We start from the raw sequence: 20,488 nt of genomic DNA on the forward strand, positions 1-20,488 counted from the left end.
GAGCCACTTCCCCGAGTCAAGGGATCTTTGCTTGAGCCACAGGGTCTGTCTCCATGCACTTCCTGCCAATCTCAGGTTCCAACCCCAGTGTGGGCAACAAACCCAGGCCCTCCATCTCAAGTAGAGAATGAAATTATATAATTTAACCATGGTATATTTGATTCTCTGAGATAATTGTTTTATAAAATCTTTCTGCTGTGTAAGCAAACTGACAGATGTTTGAATCTGGACACAACTGTGGAGACCATTGCACGACTGTGGAGATTTTATTGTTGGCTGAAGCACACTCTGTTATGTTCTCAAGTTGTTCTTCCACTTATACCCACCTGCAAATATGAGTATATGTTAGTTATTCAAAGACCAATACTGATTTCACAAGAGGAGAACTTCACCAGGGATTGGATTAGTACATTGTCATTCCCTTCATGCAAGCTGTTCTCAAAGCTCTTACCACCAGGTGACACATATCAGTAGGCTACCGGCGGCATATTCTCAACTGGTCAGGGCCCGTTCATTCCCCACTGGGCATGAAGTATTTTTAATGTGCACATGATTTGCACAGGACCTTTTATTTGCTATTCTTGTCACTTTGTGTGAAGGAACAAAATATTTTCTGGAATTCATTTTTAAATATTCATTCTTCCTGACTAATCATAAGTTTACTGTATTTAGTTTTAGAAGAAGATGGAGTTATCAATATCCCGGTAATAACAGAGATAAAGATTTTGAATGCCAGCTATGTGTTAACACTGTGCCAGGGAGAAAAAAAAAAGATAAGATACTAAGTGGCATTTGCCAGAGTTCTGCCACTGGCCAGATCCACCAACTGCCTGTTTTTATAAATAAAGTTATCTTAGAACAGAACCATGCACCCTGTCCATTGTTCATGTGTTATCTGCGGGTCCTTTTACACTGTAGCAGCAGAGTTAAGACCGTATAACAGAGATTATATGGCCCAAGGATACTAAAATGTTTACTCTCAGGGCCTCACTGGAAAAGCTTTGCTAACTAACCCCCTGAGTGGCTAGAGAATATGGAACCCTCATGAGCGTTTTGTCTGAAGTTTGAACACTCTTAAGGTTAGCACAGGACATTTATGGAACCTGCCCAAGGTCATGCAGTTGGATATGGTGAAGTCGGGATTTGAATCAAGGCATTTTGATTTCAGACTCTTGTCTTTTGCAATCACCATAGTACGCTACTTTTATATGCACGTTTATCTTAAACAATGATTAGGTCTCCTTAAGAAATTCCAAAACAATGTGACTTAAAGTGGAGAAGGATTTCTGATGCTTTGTCACCATATTCCCAACCACATCTTCTCATTTCTTAGCTCCCTATTTTTAGGTTTCCTCTAAGATAGAATGCTAGGTCAGGCTAACACAGAATGACTTTGATCTTGTCTGAATGGTGACATTTGTATTTTTGTCAGAAGTTGGAGCTTGGGGTGGGAACGTGGCCTGAAGATGTGTTTAGACAGTATACTCTGTGTCTCCCAGACAGACGTGCTTGAGCGGCGTAAGAAGTATAGGGCTGTAACTGAATTGCATGGAAAGGGTGGGAAATGACAAACAGTATAAAAAATAAATGTCAGATGTCAGGAGCAACATCAGCTCTCTGAAGCCCTGTTACTCTGCTCCATCTTACAGGCCTCGCGCAGCCACATCCTTTCTTCCTCCAGCAGCTTACACCTTCCCTTTCCATATTTTTGTAATTGTTTATATACGCATTATATCAGGTTTCATCATTTTTGAACGCATTCTTTTATTTATTTATTTATTTTTTAAAGATTTTATTTATTTATTTGACAGAGACAGCGAGAGAGGGAACACAGACAAGCAGGGGGAGTGGGAGAGGGAGAAGCAGGCTTCCCGCTGAGCAGGGAGCCCGAGGTGGGACTCGATCCCAGGACCCTGGGACCATGACCTGAGCCGAAGGCAGACGCTTAACGACTGAGCCACCCAGGCGCCCTGAACGCATTCTTTTAAAAGACGCTAGACTAAGAGCTCTATGGGCAACTGTGTCTGTGACCCAAGAGACTCTCCAGAAAAGTATTTGTTGAATCAAATCTAATGGAACTGTATTTGCAACATTTTTCCAAGAGAATATGCCATAATTTTACAATAGGAAGTAAGCAGTGATAAAATTTCAACAATGCCAGTTTCTGCAGCAGCAGAACCATCATTTTGCACCAAAGAGTGAAACTTCAGCTCATTCAAAATTCTGAAGACAGAATTTTAAGAGAATTTTGAAAGAAGCTGTGGCAAGGCAACATTAACAGTAAAACATGAGGCAGAAACAATGGATGCGTTTCCTCTTCATGGGGACCCAGCTACACCCCTCGTGGGAAGTGGCAAACTGTCCCTCTAGTGAGATTACGATGTCTATGAAAGCAGAGAATAGAGGTCCTTCAGCTGTCCCCAAGTTATTTTAACTCTGTTAGGCTCATGATTCAAACAAGAAAAGCTTTTAGCAAATCTTTTGTGTTGGGGGGCTTTCATAATCGTAAAATCTACTTAGTCTTCCACATCATTTCGCCTGGGTAGAGAGTTACCATCATCTCTGTATTTCGCTGTGGAGGAAAATCACGTTGTATCATCATTTACATAAAGCTTGCAAGGGTATTTGACTGACTTCTCAGCATTTGTATGGTAATGTGTTGACACCTTATCATTATTTTATTCAATTATTTTAATGCCAGGAGCTATAGAGGGTGAGATAATAATGTTCTTGTCTTCCACCTTCCATTCCTTTCTGTGTCTGTCTGAAGAGTTTCTTGCCTGTGCCACAGTCAGCTTTTTTCTCCAGTAAAATTTTTTTTCCCCCTTCAGAATTTGGTCCATTTACTTTCATGTTAGTATTTTTACTTCTCCCAGTCACTCAGTCTTGAAACATTAAAAATGTTTCGCTTATGTATATGGGAATTTGAAAGTTCTTTGCCTTTCTGCTATAAAAGGAAAGTTTTCCACTTGTACCAGCCCTTGCCTAGGAGATAGGGAAGCGGGGTGCTCCATTCCTTCACTCTTCTCCCCATTGGAGGCTGATAAAGGACCAGGAATTTTCAGTGCCTCCCGTTCCGTCCTTTCCGTACCCCCCCCCCCGCCCCCGCCACGCAGGCCCACCTGGTGTTGGACCTAAATGAAGAATCCTAGTTCTGACTAAAACTCAGTGAGGCACATTTGAACCAACTATGCACAGGCCAGAGTTCTAGACCCCAGTGCCTAGTTAGCTTACTTAGCATAACCACCCTGAACTCCTCTTCTAGCATAGGAGAAACCCCTCACATTTCCCACCTCAGCAAATGGTCCTGTGCATTTCTTCACAGGCCCTGGGGCAACAAGATACAGCTTTTTTTTTTTTTTTTTTTTTTTTTTAATTTCACTTGCTCTGGTGGTCTCTGTTTTATCCTTCCACACTGCTTACCTGAGTCCGTGACCTTGGGCAAATCATTAACCTCTCTGACCTGCGGTAATCAATGGAATAGGACAACACCCACGTGGAAGGATTTGTGCTGGGAGTATGTGAGGTTATCACTTGAGAAAGCACCTAGTGTCATTCCTGACGGATGATGGGCACCAGGTGAAGGTTGGTTTCCTTCTTTCATACATACCCTGAGCTGAAAATAGCATCTGGCACCCAGTAGGCTCTCCTTAATTACTTGTGAAACAGTAAATGAATGTTTTCATCACTCTCTAAAACAGATTTAATTGCACGATTCTATAGATGCTACCAGCAATGAAGCTTTGTGGTTTTTTTTTTTTAGATTTCTGAAATTTTTACCTCGGTTCCAGAATTTCTATCTATACTGATGCAGCATTTTAATTTATTTAAATATAACCAAATGCCTTAGGGTAGATTCGTGATATCTTTACTGAATCAATTATAAATCACTGCAAGTCAGTAGAATTTAATAAGAAAACCAAAACCAGGGGCGCCTGGGTGGCTCAGTCGTTAAGCATCTGCCTTCGGCTCAGGTCATGGTCCCAGGGTCCTGGGATCGAGCCCTGCATCGGGCTCCCTGCTCCACAGGAAGCCTGCTTCTCCCTCTGCCACCCCCACCCCCCCGCTTGTGTTCCCTCTCTCACTGTCTCTTTCTCTGTCAAATAAATAAAAAATTTTAAAAAAAGAAAAGAAAACCAAAACCACAGTGTTACCTGCTAACTTTTTGCTAACTCTCTCATAATTGTATCACCCTTAAGACATTTTAAATCATAGATGGACCAGAAAAGGGGATTTTAGTTGCTTGCAGTGTTAATATTCTAAAAACCATAATTCCATGCCTACTTCTAATGGTTGTTACCAAATAACATATGTTCCAAATATTTTAAAACAAGATTTTCCTTGACCTTCATTTGAAAATTAGATTTCTTTAGGAAGTTAACATTGCAAATAAAGGTTGACAATCATAAGAGAATTTTCAGATCTACTTTTTCTCTAGAGAGTTTTAGGAACAAAATAAAAGATTTCTTCTTGGATTGTTTCTTTGTAATCTTCAGAAGTAAGACTATGAACCCAATGACCTTGAGAATGTTTTCGGTCTCTGTAATTGTCTTTATAATTCTCATCCTACATGTTGTAATTTGTGTGTTTAAGTAAAGTACTATGGGATTGTAAAGATGTATAATTTAGGAGGTTTGCATAGAGTGACCCCTTATCAAAAGGCTTTAAAATCACACCCTCAGGTCAGGACCTCTGCCATATAACACAGATGCATGTGAACAGAAAAACCCGTCCCTGTGACCTGAAGACATTTCTGCCTACTTCTAGCATTATCAGATTTTTTTTATATCCCCTATTTGTAGTAGACAGGAGAAACCATCACAGAGAAATGTTAAGCCACCCATTTTAACCCAGTTTCTAATTTCCCGTAAGTCAGTGGTTTTCTGCCTGTTTTTTTGATACCAGCACAGCTGAGGAACATGACACATTTCCATCATTGTAGGGGACTCACCAGGGCAATGAATCTCAGCGACGGAACCGGGGGTCTTTCTGTCCCTCCCCATTGTGAATTACTGCTATGGAATGTAATGCGATCCAAGGCACATTTCTTAAATTGGTTGCTCTTTTGAACATCTGACATGAATATCATCGCTGAGACTTTATTCAACACATTTTTTTAATGAGCACGTTCTACGGGCATGCCATTTTGAGGGTGGAAAGGACTGAACAGGACTACAAACCTTTGAAGGCTATTGCTGCTCTCTGGTTCTTAAGGTGGTAGGAAAAGGCTACCAGAAGAAAGATAAAAATCCTATAAATTAATATGCTGTTTTATATATATATATATATCCCTAATAAGTGAAGCAGTCCAGGTGGAGATGCTGTCCTGGTCTGGAGGAGATAGCTACAGTCAGTTCTAGCAAATTATGTCAGAATTTAAGCTCTATTTTGCCAGATCTTCCCAATTTTCCGGTGAACTATCCCTATGTCTAAATGTCGGCAATTTATTAGAAAAGTTTTACCACACTGCTGGCCGATCAAAATGCATTCCCCTTTGTAACCTTGTAGTGGGAGCTATATAAGCAATCAGGAAGCACAGGTTCTTTCCAGGTAAGGAATAGCATGAGCAAAGCCCGCATGCCTCTTTTGTCTCTAGTTATGCCAAGGAAATTCCTCTGTATTCCTTTATGGAATTATCATATAAGATACTGAGTATCAAGGAGTTTGTCACCAAGTAAAAGATAGTCCTTAACCATAAGATTCAATTACTTAATTTCATGTAATTCAGACTTCTAATAAAATATTTTACACCCTCAGCATAAAAATATTTATTAACTGTCATCAGTACACTTACAGTCTGTTTTTCCCTTCCTATATAAAGCTCCAATCATTGTCAGGAGGCACAGCTATTCACGGTTTATCCCACTCTATTATGCTTGGGAGTTATGCAGTTAAACATGACCTGGAAAAACATGCTTCTGGTGTGTAAGCATTCAGAATTCTCTAAATAAATCCTTGTTTTCGTGTTGTATAACATTTTAGCATTTCAAAGGATTTCACATCTGTTATATCATTGTATGTCTTCAAGATAGTCTATAAATTGCTCATAAATTCCATAAAATTTAAAACAGAGCACATTTGTACACGATCAAGATGTTTTCACTCAGGTTTTATATGGATAGTCTGAAATGCTCTATCCTGACAAGAGAAAACAGCATTCCCAAACCTTTGCTCATTCTGTTGATAATCCCAGAAGGGTCCTTTCTCCCTTGAACACGGATTGTTCAAGTTTCAACCCTCACACAGGTTTAGCATTTTATACTTTGCAATATACCAAGTTCACATCCCACACTGGCTTGTCCTGCCCTGTGTACCCGCCTCACGCCCCGTAGACCCGTGTACACTCCTGAGAGGAGGGGCTTTTCCTCAGTGCCCTCAGCGGTTAGGTTAGCCGGACCTCTTGGTGAGGAGCTGTTTCCAGGATGGTGGTCAGGATGAGAGTGTCTCAGCGAGCAGAGACTTATGTGGTAGATGGACGTTTGGAAGTCAGACACACCTGGTTTGGATTCCCATCCTAACCACAGCCTAGATGTGAGACTGTGAGCAAGTTACGCAAGCTCTCTGAGTCTGTTTCTTCACCTAGAGAGATGATAATAAAACATTCTCCACAGGTTTGTTAGGAAAGTATCCGTGAGGAGCGCCTGGGTGGCTCAGTTGGTTAAGTGTCTGCCTTTGGCTCGGGTCATGATCTCAGGGTCCTGGGTTCAAGCCCCATATCAGGCTCCGTACTGGTCGGGGAGTCTGCTTCGTCTTTTCCCTCTGCCCCAACCCCCAGTCGTGTTCTCGCTCTCTCTCTCTCCTCCCCCCTTCGCTCAAATAAATAAAAAAAAAAATCTTTCGTTAAGAAAAAGAAAGTATCAGTGAGAAGACACTTCTCAAGAGGCTGGTATAGTGCCTGGTACCTAATGGGTATGAATGCCAGTTACCTTCCTCCCCTTGGTCTCCTTTGTGATTTTCATCACCCCTCACATTCCTGGCCCTCCACGCTCATCTGTCTAGTCTGTTACCCTCTACCTCCAGCCTCATAGCTTGGATTTGACTCACTCTCCTCGGTGACTGTCAAAGAGCGAGGCTTTGAGGTAAGTCTCACATGCTTGGAGTCAGAGCCTGTCTCTGAGTCTTAATAGATTTAGGACCAGGGACTTAGTTACTTGGGTTCTTTGAGATTCCACATCTCAGCTCTTACACGGGGATAATAAGACCGACTAGCGAACAGCGAACAGTGCTGATCAGAGGATTATAGGAGGGAACACGTGTGAGGCAGCTGCACCAGTGCCAGTAGAGGCTGAGTATTCGAGTGTTGAATCAATCAAAACCACCATAGAGATACTACAAACGGTGCTAAGCTGGTTTTAGACAAAAAGATAAAGCCTGAGCTATGAGGAGTCCCAGAAAGTCTGCACTCTCTGTAAATGTCCACATTAAATTGGAGAATTTTACATCATCAGAATTTAGGGGTTTGAAAACCACAAAGTATTTGCCCAAACCTAAAATTTTGATGCATTTCCACATTACAGTCAGCTTCTTTATTCCTGTCTCACTGGCTGATGTTAAAGCCGAAAATAGTTCTGAGGGCCCAAACCGTGCCCAGAGCCTCCTTCTTCACGAGTGCTACTCTGCCCGTCTGAACGTGGACAGGCTGTTTTTCTAGAACATTCCCACAGGGCTGCCCTGCGAGTGAATCCACTCCTCTTCACCTCACAGCATGGGGCCAGAGATCGGCAAACTTTTCCTGTAAAAGGCCTGATAGTAAGGCTTTGTAGGTCACATAGAGTTTCTGTGGCATATTCTTCTTCTTTGTTGTTACTGCTTCCAATAACCCTTGACAAATGTAAAAGCCATTCTTTGAGAAAAATAGGAAATGGGTCCGACAGAGGCCCACAGACCATAGTTTGACAACTCTAGACCACTGAAGGGAGGGAGGACTAGAGATTGGCTTTGAAACCATGGTGAACTAATACCTTTCTTTAAGGAAAACACATCGGCATCATTTTTTTTTTAATTATATTTTAATGTTAAAGACATTGTAGGAGAGGAAAAAAGTCTTCCTTGACCCTCTCAGGGTCCCTGGCTGGGTCTGAAAATTAAACAAACAAAGACAGATGAACAGGAGAAAAACATACATATTAAACTTTTAAATGTTCATGGGAGCCTCACAAGAGAATGAAGACCCAAAGTGTCCAGGGTGGGAAGCTTTTATACCTTTTAGACAAAGAAACGATACATTTCTAAGAATTGACAAGACCAAAGGTTTGGGCGAGGGCTACTAAATGGTGAAGAAGTAATTAGGGAAATAAAGGTTAGTCTAATAAGGTTTGTTGGTACAGATCCCTTGGCCTCAAAGTCTCTGTTTCTGATGATAAGAATGTCTTCCCTCTGCCCGGTACAGGGAGGGGAACTTTCACGCGGGAGTTCTATGACCTGTTTCAAAGAAAGGCAAGCATGAGGGGAGCTAGAGTGACCTTCCTACTCTGCTGGGGTATTTTTTGTTTGATTGTTTAAATTTCTTCAACTTGAAATACCTAATATGCTAAGGTGCTCTATGTTAGTGTAGTGGGTCTCGAACCCCACATTGAGTTAGTACCTTTGCTGCCGTGGCATAGCTCTATCTTCTAGGCAGTTTTTAGTCATTTTATAGTAGGGCCTTATCTCACTGCTGTTTTCCATTGGAAACTGATGAGAAACATAGGAAAGCAGATGGAGCACAGACTGTAGAAATGAAAAGCACAGAAGAAAGAGCTGTGTGAAAGAAATATTTAATCATAACATGAGAAACTCATGGTGGCAACTTTTCCATTATGTTAAATTTCACTCATTTCTATGCATTCTGGGTATGTGTTTAAAAACAAAGGTTGTAATTTTCCATCTTTATGCCCATCTACCATGGGTTTTTGATTTTGTCTTTTGCAGGATTATGACTTGAGCCAGCTCCAGCAGCCTGATACTGTGGAACCTGATGCCATCAAGCCTGTAGGAATCCGACGATTGGATGAGAGACCCATCCACGCCGAGCCCCAGTACCCGGTCCGATCTGCAGCCCCGCACCCTGGGGACATCGGGGACTTCATTAATGAGGTGCAAAGACAGGCTCACTTTCTTTATAAGGTTTTATTTTATGCTAATGGTCAGCTGTATGTAGACCACAGATTGCTTGGAATACAGCTGTGTAGTTCGTTAAAACACACTTGATTTTCTCGAGCTTATCTTCATGTTAAAGCAAATGTGGCTTCAATAGTGGAGGGCAGATATAACTGATTTGTTGGGCCAGAAAACAGATCTATCAATTAATATTCTGTATTTGTAAATGACATTCATATACATTATCAGTATTAGTCACACTATTTCCAAAAGGCTTTTTTTCCCTAGATTACAAGTAATAAATAGACTAACAATATTATAGTGTATTCTAATTTCATTTATTAGCACTGATGAATGTAATAATAGTTCATTTTCATTTTCCTCACACTGTACCCTTTGAATCCCACAAATGTTGAGAATTCAGTGCCTACCCAATGACTAGAGTTCCATCAAATAAGATTAGTAGGAAGAGGAGCTAAATTAAATATTATGTAAGTGATTTAAATACTTGTCTAGTTGAGGAGTTTTAAGAGCTTCTGTAAGAGGCAGCTAATTCTCCGTTGAATATAGCAGATATGATTTCCATTGTCAAAATTATTATGGCTTTCTTTTATTTCATTACTGACCACAAGTTCTGCTACATTTAATACTTAAGTTTTGAAGTAAAATGATTTGTGCTGCTTATTTTGATCATGCCTATACTTTTACTGCAATTCACCTTTTGAATTTTTAGTGTTAAATGTAAGAGAGCAAAACCTATTGATAACGACTGCGACTCTATGGCAGAACTCGCATTCTCTGGCCATGTCCTGCCGCTCAGTATCTCTAAGGTCAGAATAGGTCTCAGTGCACTACAAGGTGGGATACTTCTGTTATATATCGCCTTCCATCATGTGCTGATAAGACTCTTATTTCCCAGGCTTCCTTGTAGTCATATATTATATATACATAATCAGTCTACTTTAGATTTTTAGATGCAGTTATCGTTTGTGAAAAAAAAAGATTTGAAAGAAGCTTTGAGTATTTATTTGCCTTTACAACTCTTCATTACTATCTATTCCTGAAATGCACACTGCTTTCTGAACATATGCATTCACTTCTGTTAAACAGGTAATAGGTTACTTTGTTTTAGTCATCGTTTGAAAGCAGATGGAGGGCAAAACAACAAGAGTGCCAATAATTCCTTCATCTACAGAAATTTGTCCTGACTTTTCCAGTTATTTGTATAGAGACCTGGTTAGGAGATTTGCAGGAATTTTATATCTATGACTAGATCTTTTTTGAATATTTAAGAATGCCTGCTGATTTTATTTCTAATTTAGCATTTGTTGTCATGAGAAATTGTTTTGTTAGCTCTCTGGGTGTGGGGCTTCGAGATAGAGTGAATCCTTTGAAAGGAAGTGCAGGAACTGGACTTTCTTAAAGCAAGAATTTTAGCTTCAGTGTCATTCAACAAATACTTAACTGAATGTTTCTGCCTGTCCCTGAAGCGTCAGTATTCTGTGGGGTTCCAGTCCATTCGTAACACTGTTCTTTTCTCAGTGACAGAGGTCAAGCACTAGGCTTCATGTATAAGACTGTTGTCCCAATCTGACTCCTGCCCTTTTCCCTGTGACATTTCCTTCCAGGGCTGCAGCCCCACTGAACTATTTGCAGTTCCTCAAATCATCCCAATTTTGACTATAATGTAACTTATGCAAAGCCCTCACCTTCCTAACCATCAATGAAACACCCACGTAACCTTCAGATTCACCTCAAACACCCCCTTCTATGTGAGGTCTTCTTTGATCCCTCTGGGAAGAGTTCACAAGACACCTCCTACATGATAACCCTGGCCACAGAGGTGTAACCATTGATATTTCTCTCTCCTGCATGAGCATGTGCCTGCTGTCCAGGGTAGGGGCCATTTCTTGTTCATCTTTGAGTAACCTCAGCATCCAGTATGTTGCCTCACTCTTAGGTTTTGTTCTTTTAAGGAATCTGAGTGCTATGGCAGGTGTTCAGGGCATAAAGCCATGAGTACCACCCAACTTGAGGTTGATTGGGATTCATCGGGGTCCAAGTCTGGGGCCTTCACTCTACTGGAGCTGACTAAATTCATAAAATGAAGATACTGGTTGTTCTAAGCTGTGTTTTAGGGTATGTTTTTTGTTTGTGTCTACATGTTTGTTCATTCATTTTTTTACAGGGACTAGATTTTCTTCAGTAGGTAGAGAAGCGTATCTAGTTAATAAGATTCAGTTACCCAGCCCCTCAAATGCCACAATAGAGAGTTACAGTCACAATTTCCATTTGCAATTTCCTTTTCCTAGAACAGTGCTCAGCCTAAAAAGTGGCTGGAGACCATAACGAACATGTTTCAGTACTTCTATGAAAAACTTGGTGCCAAACGACTGACATGCAAATTAACTCCTAGAATGCAGTCAGTTCATAATTGGAGGATTGTCTGCATTGGCTAAAAATGGTTCATTTTGAAATGATCTTGAGCTTGGCTTAGGATCATTCATTCAGCAAATAACTATTGAATATCTCCTATGTGTACATATTTGTACTAGTAATATGTAGAAAGAAAATAAATTAGACCTGGATTCTCTTTGTGTGTACTCCCTACTTTGCTGCAAGCACAGTCTTAGTACCAGGCAAACATTCCGGTATCTGATGCCTTCCTTTGCCAGACACCATTGGGTGTAATCCTTCCTTGGTTTTACAGTTTCATCTCAACGCCCCCTGCCCCCAAACCTGCATCTTACAGGCCAGGGACAGGGACTCGACTTGTGCCTCCCATGCTCAGCTCATAATTCCATGTTGGTACCTGTTCCCATGCTGACCTCTCTGTGTAGAATGCCCTTCCCTCTTTTTCTAGATGTTAGTTCCTTCATTAAGTCTTTACCAACCCAAGGAGGGTCAGGCACACAGAGTTTGGGGTAGGCACCATCCAATGACATCCCATTGTACCCAGGACTCACCTTCCTTCATAACTCTTATCTCAGGGTCCCCTTCTGCCGCCAAGGGAAGAGGTGCACATGTCCCTGGGGGACAGTGTGGGGCCCACTGGTTTGGTGAGTACATGAATGCACCAAAGGATCACATTTGGAAATGTTTCTCCAAATGACTACAGAATCCATAATTCCGAATGGGATTGTAAGATGGAGAAATGTGGCCAAGTTGGAAGACCAAACATTCACACTAGAAATGCCCTATATTTGGACATAGGAAGAAAGTCTACGGAGGTGAAGGTGTCACAGAAGAAACTAAAATGAGGGTCTAGGGATGAGATGGTCAGGTCTGTGGGAAAATTCAGAGGGTTGAAACTGTCAAAAGGCCTAAGTCAGGTAACATTCAAATACACGGTGTAGCTTCTTCCATCTAAGACACCCATGAAGACTTACTCTTTCTATAACTGGACAGATAAGAAATACATTCATGTAAGGTTTTAAAACAGTTGAGGACACCTAGAAAGAATTCAAGCATATTTTATAAATACATGTAAAATGCAAACAGATTTCATCCCCAGGTCTTATTTGATTTAGCACAGTACCGAATGTTCCAAAGGAAGAATAGTATGGTGCAATTATAACTGGAGTGTTTTTATAATGTAAGGAATAAGTAAGCTCATGAGAACATTTTCTAGTTTGTTTATTTAAATAATCAATGAATGTTGCCTTGAATATCAAAAATATATTTCTAGTTTGGTAGGTAGAGTAAAACAAATCACACATTTTTTTAATTTTGACTACCAAGTTTCATTCTATTTTGAGGTTTTCAAATATGACCTTCAGAGGTTGAAAAGTTAAAACAAATTAATTTTATCGCAGCCTGACAGTAGATATTAGCATACCTCCAATAACTTTACTAATCCTATGTATTTCTTTATCTCAGAAATACAAAAACCAAGGACTTATTTCTGTTAAAAGATCAACTTTTGATTGATATTTAAAAACTTACGGAAAGTGCTTCTAAAATAACTTGCCCAGAATTCCTAAAGCTTAGAACTTTTGCCTTTTTTCTCCTATTAAATGGATTTGTCCTCTTTAAAATATCTCTGTCCCCTACTTAGAGTAGTTGGGCATTTGTTTGAATTCAAATCCAGCTGCCTCACCTAATAGCTCTGTTACCCGGTACAAAGTCAAGGTCCTTGGATTTAACCTCTTGGATTTCCAGCTTTCATATGTATATATAAAATGAGAATAATAATAAAATCCTCTTTTAAGATTTCTGTAAGGACTGAATGAGATAATCCACATAAAGTGCTTGGTATAGTGCCCATCCCATAGTAAAATCTCTTAATTATTATGTGTCATATTAGTTATTGGTACAGGTTACTGTTCTCTAATTGTAAATAAAACAAAATCCTCTCCTTCCAAAAAACATTTGCTTTAAGTAAAGTGAAATTCCCAGAAAGGGACATAGTAACGTTGGCGTTAAGTCACAAAATTCCACTGGAATGTAAACCTAGTGTACTTTTATGTCCACATGTATTTTAAACCTAAATTCTAGCTTCTTCTGAAAGGAGTGTCTATAAATATGAGCATGGTGACGAGTGAGAACCAAAGCCCAGGACAGGAGTACCAAGCTACCTGCTAGGATGCCCGCTGGGTATCAGGCACTGTAGTCAACAGTGGGATATGAAATGAATATCAACGTCCTTGGCAGAAAAGGGTGTCACAATCTAGTGTAACCAAAACATGACAATGAAAGTAAAGGAGACCATGAGAATGACTCCCAGTCATGATTGGAGGAAAAATCCATACAGTGGAAGTGATACTTTTAATGGGTTTTAAATGATGGATGGATGGATGGATGGATGGATGGATGGATGGATGGATGGATGGATGAATGGATGGATGGATATTAATAAAATGAGAAATTATGAGGGAGGAAGTTTCAAACAAAGGAAATCACATTTTAGCTATCAGGAAATGAAGGTACAAATAACATAGGGTACACAAAAACATGACATTTTTAGATTTGGGGGGAATCTGGTGAAAAATTTAGTTGTGGTTGCTGGAGTAGAGAATAGCTGAAATGGAAAAGATGCATGAACACTCCAGGTTCACTGAATGCTCTGCTAAAGAGTTTCAGCTTCATCCTGTAGTTTACCCAGACATCAGGCATTTGAGTAACGCCTTCTAGTTTTTTCCATGTCCACACACCTCATCTATTGTTCTCTTAAACTTTTAATTTCATTTTTTAATAGAGGTAATTGTTTTAAAGTGCCCATGCACCAATTAAAAAGCATCTTACCCATCCCCAGCGAAACCCCTCCCTTATCTGGGAAACACTGCAATAGGTGATGGGAGAGCAATCAGAGTTTTCCTTGGGGGAGCAACTTCAAATAATGTCTGAGAGAGAAGCCACTAGTAGTTTGTATGAAAGAAAAAGGAATAGTACTGGCGACCGGGAGACCAGTTAGAGAGGCTTTTGCTGTGGTCCAGGCAGGATATAAAGAGGGCCCGAACTAAGTCAGGTGGCACTGAGCTGATAAGACCTCTTTCCTCTTATATCCTTCATGTGTTCCCTCACTGAAGAATGTGGGTTTTTATAGCTCCTATAAAAGCATATCTCCATCCATAAAGCATAGGATCAGAAGTCTATAAATACAAGCTCAGCAAGAATTCAGCCAGAGCCACAGGCTTTTTCATTTTACAGTGATACCTCAAACTATAGAAAACAGTTCAGATTTATCCAGAGTTCAAGATCTGCCCCTCCAGGAAAGGCGAAATAGACACCTACTCTTCTAGATTTAGTTAAACCAGGTGGAGAAGAGAAACACATGCAGTTAGTTGGTAGAGTTGACAACAGTACATACACTTCATGTGAAATGGTGTCCACACCTAAGAATAAAGGAATCCCATAAGGGAGGACCAGATGGGTACGTGGCCCACCGGATTTCTCCCGCACATTCATTCTGCTTGTGTGCCTGTCATTTTCAGTCTCTCAGAACTTGACTAGGATCTTTTTAGCATTACCAAAATAGTACCCAGAATTTATATAATACCTCATCCACAAAAGTCATATTTTATTCTCAGACAAAAATCAGTGCTATTCCAAGTGGAGGGGACTTAGGGTACTTAGCTTTCAGCCTAGAAAGATGGCTTGCCTAAGAGTTCTTGAAAAGTTTGGGGGGTTTTTTGCTCTTTTTTAATTATTTAAAACCTGAGACAGTGTGGAAGGAAGGGAGGAAGGAAGGAAGGAAGGAAGGAAGAAAAAGGAGGAAACAGATTCAAAAATGACCAGGATGATCCAAAAACCAGGGCAGGAGCTAAAAGAAATTTAGAAGAAATGAATATATTTTAGAATCTCCGTAGTGAGTAGGGGACTAGATTATCAGCAGTGTTATGCTTATTTTAAAGCATTGAATTAGGGGGCTTAGACATGGGATGAAGGGGCTCAGGTCCTTTTATACACCAGTGAAGACCAGACAGCTTCCCACGTTCATCCCTAAGTCGTAGTAAACACAGGCCATTGCTTCCTCTCCACTGAATCCAGACACACTTAACACGCTGCCACTGACTCTTTAGAACTAATTTTAGTCTTAACCTTTTCATATTTCCAGTTTAGTGCTCACACCATAAAGACTGGGCAGGGCTCTGCATGTATTTCTATTTAAATTTCGAATCGTGATAAAAGCAGATGACCTGAACATTGTGACCCTGGTCATTGGCTCTGTTCTGCACATTAGAAAGCAGTTTCATTTAAGGTCATAATGAAAACTTAATGCAGGTACACCCTGCTTTTTAAACATCCATCCACATTCCACCGCTTTACTTCTATAGAAGACCTACATCAGTGCTTGGTTTCACCAAGGAAATCCAAAGACAGGTTTTGCTTTTATAAAAAAAGGTGGAAAGTGAAAAATAGTGCACAGCCTTTGTCTTGCAGGGAGCTGTTAGAGAGGCAGCACGCACCCCAGGCCGCGAGAGCGCCCTGCTGGGCTCCTTCCCCAGAACTACCCTCAGCTCCTCAACATCCAGCTGCATAGCTTTGAACTGTGGCTGTGAGATCTCTGCTTCATCTCCATTTATCATGTGCATCTGTTAGCAACATGTGTTGTAAGCATGAGAAAAGCCTCAGAGCCATTATTTTTGGGGTCTGGGAGTGCTCAAAAAGATGTCCTATATAAATGAATGGTAATTGCTTCTTTGCATTCTGCCATTTCAGCTTTCGGAAGGTTTCATCTTCATGAACACTCTACTCTCTGTTAGCCCAGGAAACCTGCATTTGTCTTCAGAAACCTATTCTCCTTACCAGGATTTTCTTTGTTTTCTTGATTTCCCCTCAGATCTTTTCGGGTCCGGTTCTTATATGGACCCGTTAACCCACGCTGAACTAAAAGAATCTCCTATTGCTTATGTTTGCAGTTGTTAGATTTTGTAGGGAAAAGGAAAAAGGGCCCATGCTAACATTTGATTATAAACTCCATGAGGACACGTGTTGGGTCTAGCTTCTTAATAGCTGTGTCCCCACCACTAAGCAGAATACATGGTAATATACGTACTCAATAATTACATCTTGAATTGAATAAGTAAACACAGAAGGTGTGTTGTTTGATTTTTACCAGCTAAGGCTACAGTAACTGACAACTCCCAAGCATTGTTGACTTACAATAACAAAGGTTTACTTCTTGTCCACATTCTGTGTTCACTCTGGGCTGGCAATGGCTGGGTCCTCATGTCTTCTGTGTTTCAGGATCCAGGCAGGAGGAGAACTCCCAGCTGGGGCAGTCCATTCTCCTGGGAGAGGGGGCAAGAAGGGACTGGTGGACAGAGGTCTTACAGAGTCTTCTCTACATTGCTGCTGACGTTGCATTGGCCAAAGACAGCCCATAGCCAAACCTGACAGTGGGTTTGGAAAGTAAACTCTGGCTCCAGGGAGGTACTTGTGGTAGTGTGGGTATATGACCCACCTACAAGGAAAGGATAGTGCATCTTTGAGGACAGTAACATGGTCTACCACAGAAAGGAATTATGACTTCTGAGAAATTGTAGTTTGTGATTTTCAGCCTTAGCAAAATTGCCTGGTAGCTTATTCTATAAATATGATAAATAAAATCCTTTCTAAAATTATGTTTTATACATTGAAGTAGTTTGCTGAAGACACGCTTTATTTTATTTTACACTGGCTTTTCTGGGTTATACGTAGTCCAACCAGACATGAGGGAAAGTGGTGTTTAATTAAATGGTTAGGATGGTTGGTAAGAGAGACTTTGGGATGGGAGAACTAGTAGTGTGTACTTTTCTCTCTTGTTTTTGAAGGAGGTCAAGCAGCTGCCATTTTGTTGCTTAAAATATTATGTCTCCACATTTATTTTTCTTTTTTCAAGTTCCAAAGCAAGAAATTTTTAACTAAGCTTTCAAAGATTTTTTTTAGACAAATATTCATTGAGTGCCAACAGGGCAGATATGGCAATGAGCCCATGGTGCCTTTATCCTTCTTTTTCCTTCCAAATTTAGGTCAAATATGCCACTTCCTCCTTGAACTCCTAGCTCTCAGTGCTAGTCTGGATTTTTTTTTTTTTTTTTTTTTAGCGTTCTGATGATTTTTGCCTAGACTTTGTAGTTTTATTACTTGTTTATCATTTATTTCACACTATACTATAGTAATGCCTGTTATGCTAGATTACAAAGGGCAAAGACCATATGGCACTCATTTATACATTCCTGCCTTTGCCTGGCATGTATAATTCCTGTTCAACCTGTTCACTGTCAGAATCACTAATCCAGACTCTGACTCTGGATTAGCGTCCACATGTATAAAACATTATTTCCTAGCCCTTTGTATTATTTCGTGTGACTTATTCCAGCAGTAATTCCTCACTCAGTGCACTATCATATAGATGCATTACCAGACTTCGAGAGCCTTCCTTCTCAGCCTCAAGCAGTCGGCCATTCATTTCTGCCACCTGTCAAGCACATTCTCCACAGTCAACTCCCCTCCCATTGTATGTCTTGGCCTCACTGAGCTAGACTTCCTCGGGTTCTTTCCTGCAGAGGAAAGACCTAAGTGCGTTTTTGTCCAACATGCAAACATGGTGATAACCCCAATTTCTGTAGGTTGAAAATGTTGTGGTCTCCGGGTGGAAACTTATAAACATAGGACCCCTGGGATCTATCTGCACGTGGTTTGCCGATTGTAACCCTCTCTCCATTCTTTCTTTGTCTTTCCAAATTGTAGGGCCTTAAAGCTGCTGACAATGATCCCACAGCTCCGCCATATGACTCCCTCTTAGTCTTTGACTATGAAGGCAGTGGGTCCACTGCTGGGTCCCTGAGCTCCCTTAATTCCTCAAGTAGCGGCGGCGAGCAGGACTATGACTACCTGAATGACTGGGGGCCACGCTTCAAGAAACTTGCTGACATGTATGGTGGAGGTGATGAGTGAACTTCAGGGTGAACTTGGTTTTTGGACAAGTACAAACAATTTCAACTGATATTCCCAAAAAGCATTCAGAAGCTAGGCTTTAACTTTGTAGTCTACTAGCACAGTGCTTGCTGGAGGCTTTGGCATAGGCTGCAAACCAATTTGGGCTCAGAGGGAATATCAGTGATCCAATACTGTTTGGAAAAAACACTGAGCTCAGTTACACTTGAATTTTACAGTACAGAAGCACTGGGATTTTATGTGCCTTTTTGTACCTTTTTCAGATTGGAATTAGTTTTATGTTTAAGGCTTTAATGGTACTGATTTCTGAAACGATAAGTAAAAGACAAAATATTTTGTGGTGGGAGCAGTAAGTTAAACCATGATACGCTTCAATACGCTTTTGTTACATTGCATTTGCTTTTATTAAAACACAGAATTAAACAAACAAAAAACAAAAACTCATGGAGCGATTTTATTATCTTGGGGGATGAGACCATGAGATTGGAAAATGTACATTACTTCTAGTTTTAGACTTTAGTTTTCTTTTTTCACTAAAATCTTAAAACTTACGCAGCTGGTTGCAAATAAAGGGAGTTTTCATATCACCAATTTGTAGCAAAATTGAATTTTTTCATAAACTAGAATGTTAGATACATTTTGGTCTTAATCCATGTACACTTTTTTTATTTACTGTATTTTTTCCACGTCACTGTAAAAATGGTATGTGTACATAATGTTTTATTGGCATAGTCTATGGAGAAGTGCAGAAACTTCAGAACATGTGTATGTATTATTTGGACTATGGATTCAGGTTTTTTGCATGTTTATATCTTTCGTTATGGATAAAGTATTTACAAAACAAAGTGACATTTGATTCAATTGTTGAGCTGTAGTTAGAATACTCAATTTTTAATTTTTTAATTTTTTTTATTTTTTATTTTCTTTTTTGTTTGGGGAGGGAGAAAAGTTCTTAGCACAAATGTTTTACATAATTTGTACCAAAAAAAAAAAAAGAAAGAAAGAAAAGAAAGGGGTGGCTTGACACTGGAGGCACTACTAAGTGTGTGTTTTTAAAAAAAAAAAATGAAAAAAAAAAAACAAGCTTTTAAATTGGAGAGACTTCTGACCAGCTTTGCCTCTGTATTGTGTACCAGAATATAAATGATACACCTCTGACCCCAGCGTTCTGAATAAAATGCTAATTTTGGATCTGGTGACTGGTTTGAACTTTTTCTTTTCTACTTGATCTGCTATAATTTGTTGTGAAAATCCCAAGTATTGGAGTTCTGTTGAGAACAACAGTTTTACCAAAGTAATGTATTTGTTCTTGTACTACTCACCGTCGAAACCCTTAGCAGGGCAGCCGTGTCCAGTGAGCAAGAGAGAGAATCACCGTGGATCTTAACTGCACGGAAGAAAAACATCAGGAAGAGACTATGCTTGATGGTGGTTTACAAATGACGTTCGTAACTTCAGTGAACTTTGTATACTTCTTAATATCACGTATGCTTTCATTCCTTTCTGCTCAAGCTTGTGGTCACAGCGACTCTAACAGGCCTTTCCCATTAGAGCACCAGCGTTAGGAAAACCGTGGTAAAAAAAAAGTTACAGGACTGGCCCTGAAAACCTAGTATCTTGGGTAATTCATTGAAGCCATTTTCTGTACTTAGTGAACTATACTCTGGTACTTCTATTCATTTACCATTTTTTTTCTGGCTTCAGTGAGGTAGAATTGATAAATAAAGTTGTATATATTTAAGAACCACACTATGATGATTTGATATATGGCTACATTATGAAATGATTTCCACAGTCAAGTTAATGAACACATCCATCACCTCACATAGTCACCTTTGTGTGTGTGTGTGTGTGTAAAATCAAATCTCTTAGCAAATTTTAAGTATACAGAACAGTATTAGCCTTATATAGTCACAGTGAACCTAAAAGGGAAATGATCCTACTACATTTTGTAAAATTATGAATGCATCCTACTGTGATTCAGAAGTGAATTTTAAGAGACTTGAAGAAAGTTTCACTGTATTTTCTA

At 40.0% G+C, this 20,488-nt stretch overlaps 1 protein-coding gene across 1 annotated transcript in view; it reads left to right on the forward strand.

Moving 5' to 3' along the window:
* CDH2 (cadherin 2) overlaps nt 1-19,655 on the forward strand; it is a 207,039-nt gene extending 187,384 nt beyond the window's left edge. The window contains exons 15-16 of the mRNA XM_028098388.2: nt 8,911-9,075; nt 18,253-19,655. Of these exons, the coding sequence (XP_027954189.1) occupies nt 8,911-9,075; nt 18,253-18,459 (372 nt within the window). The 3' untranslated portion in view covers nt 18,460-19,655. The remainder of the gene's footprint in view (nt 1-8,910; nt 9,076-18,252) is intronic.
* Nucleotides 19,656-20,488: the final 833 nt, after the last annotated feature.

Source organism: Eumetopias jubatus, unplaced genomic scaffold, assembly GCF_037043125.1.
Source record: "Eumetopias jubatus isolate StellerSeaLion01/CBP00866 unplaced genomic scaffold, mEumJub1_p1.0 scaffold_16, whole genome shotgun sequence".
Classification (NCBI taxonomy): domain Eukaryota; kingdom Metazoa; phylum Chordata; class Mammalia; order Carnivora; family Otariidae; genus Eumetopias; species Eumetopias jubatus.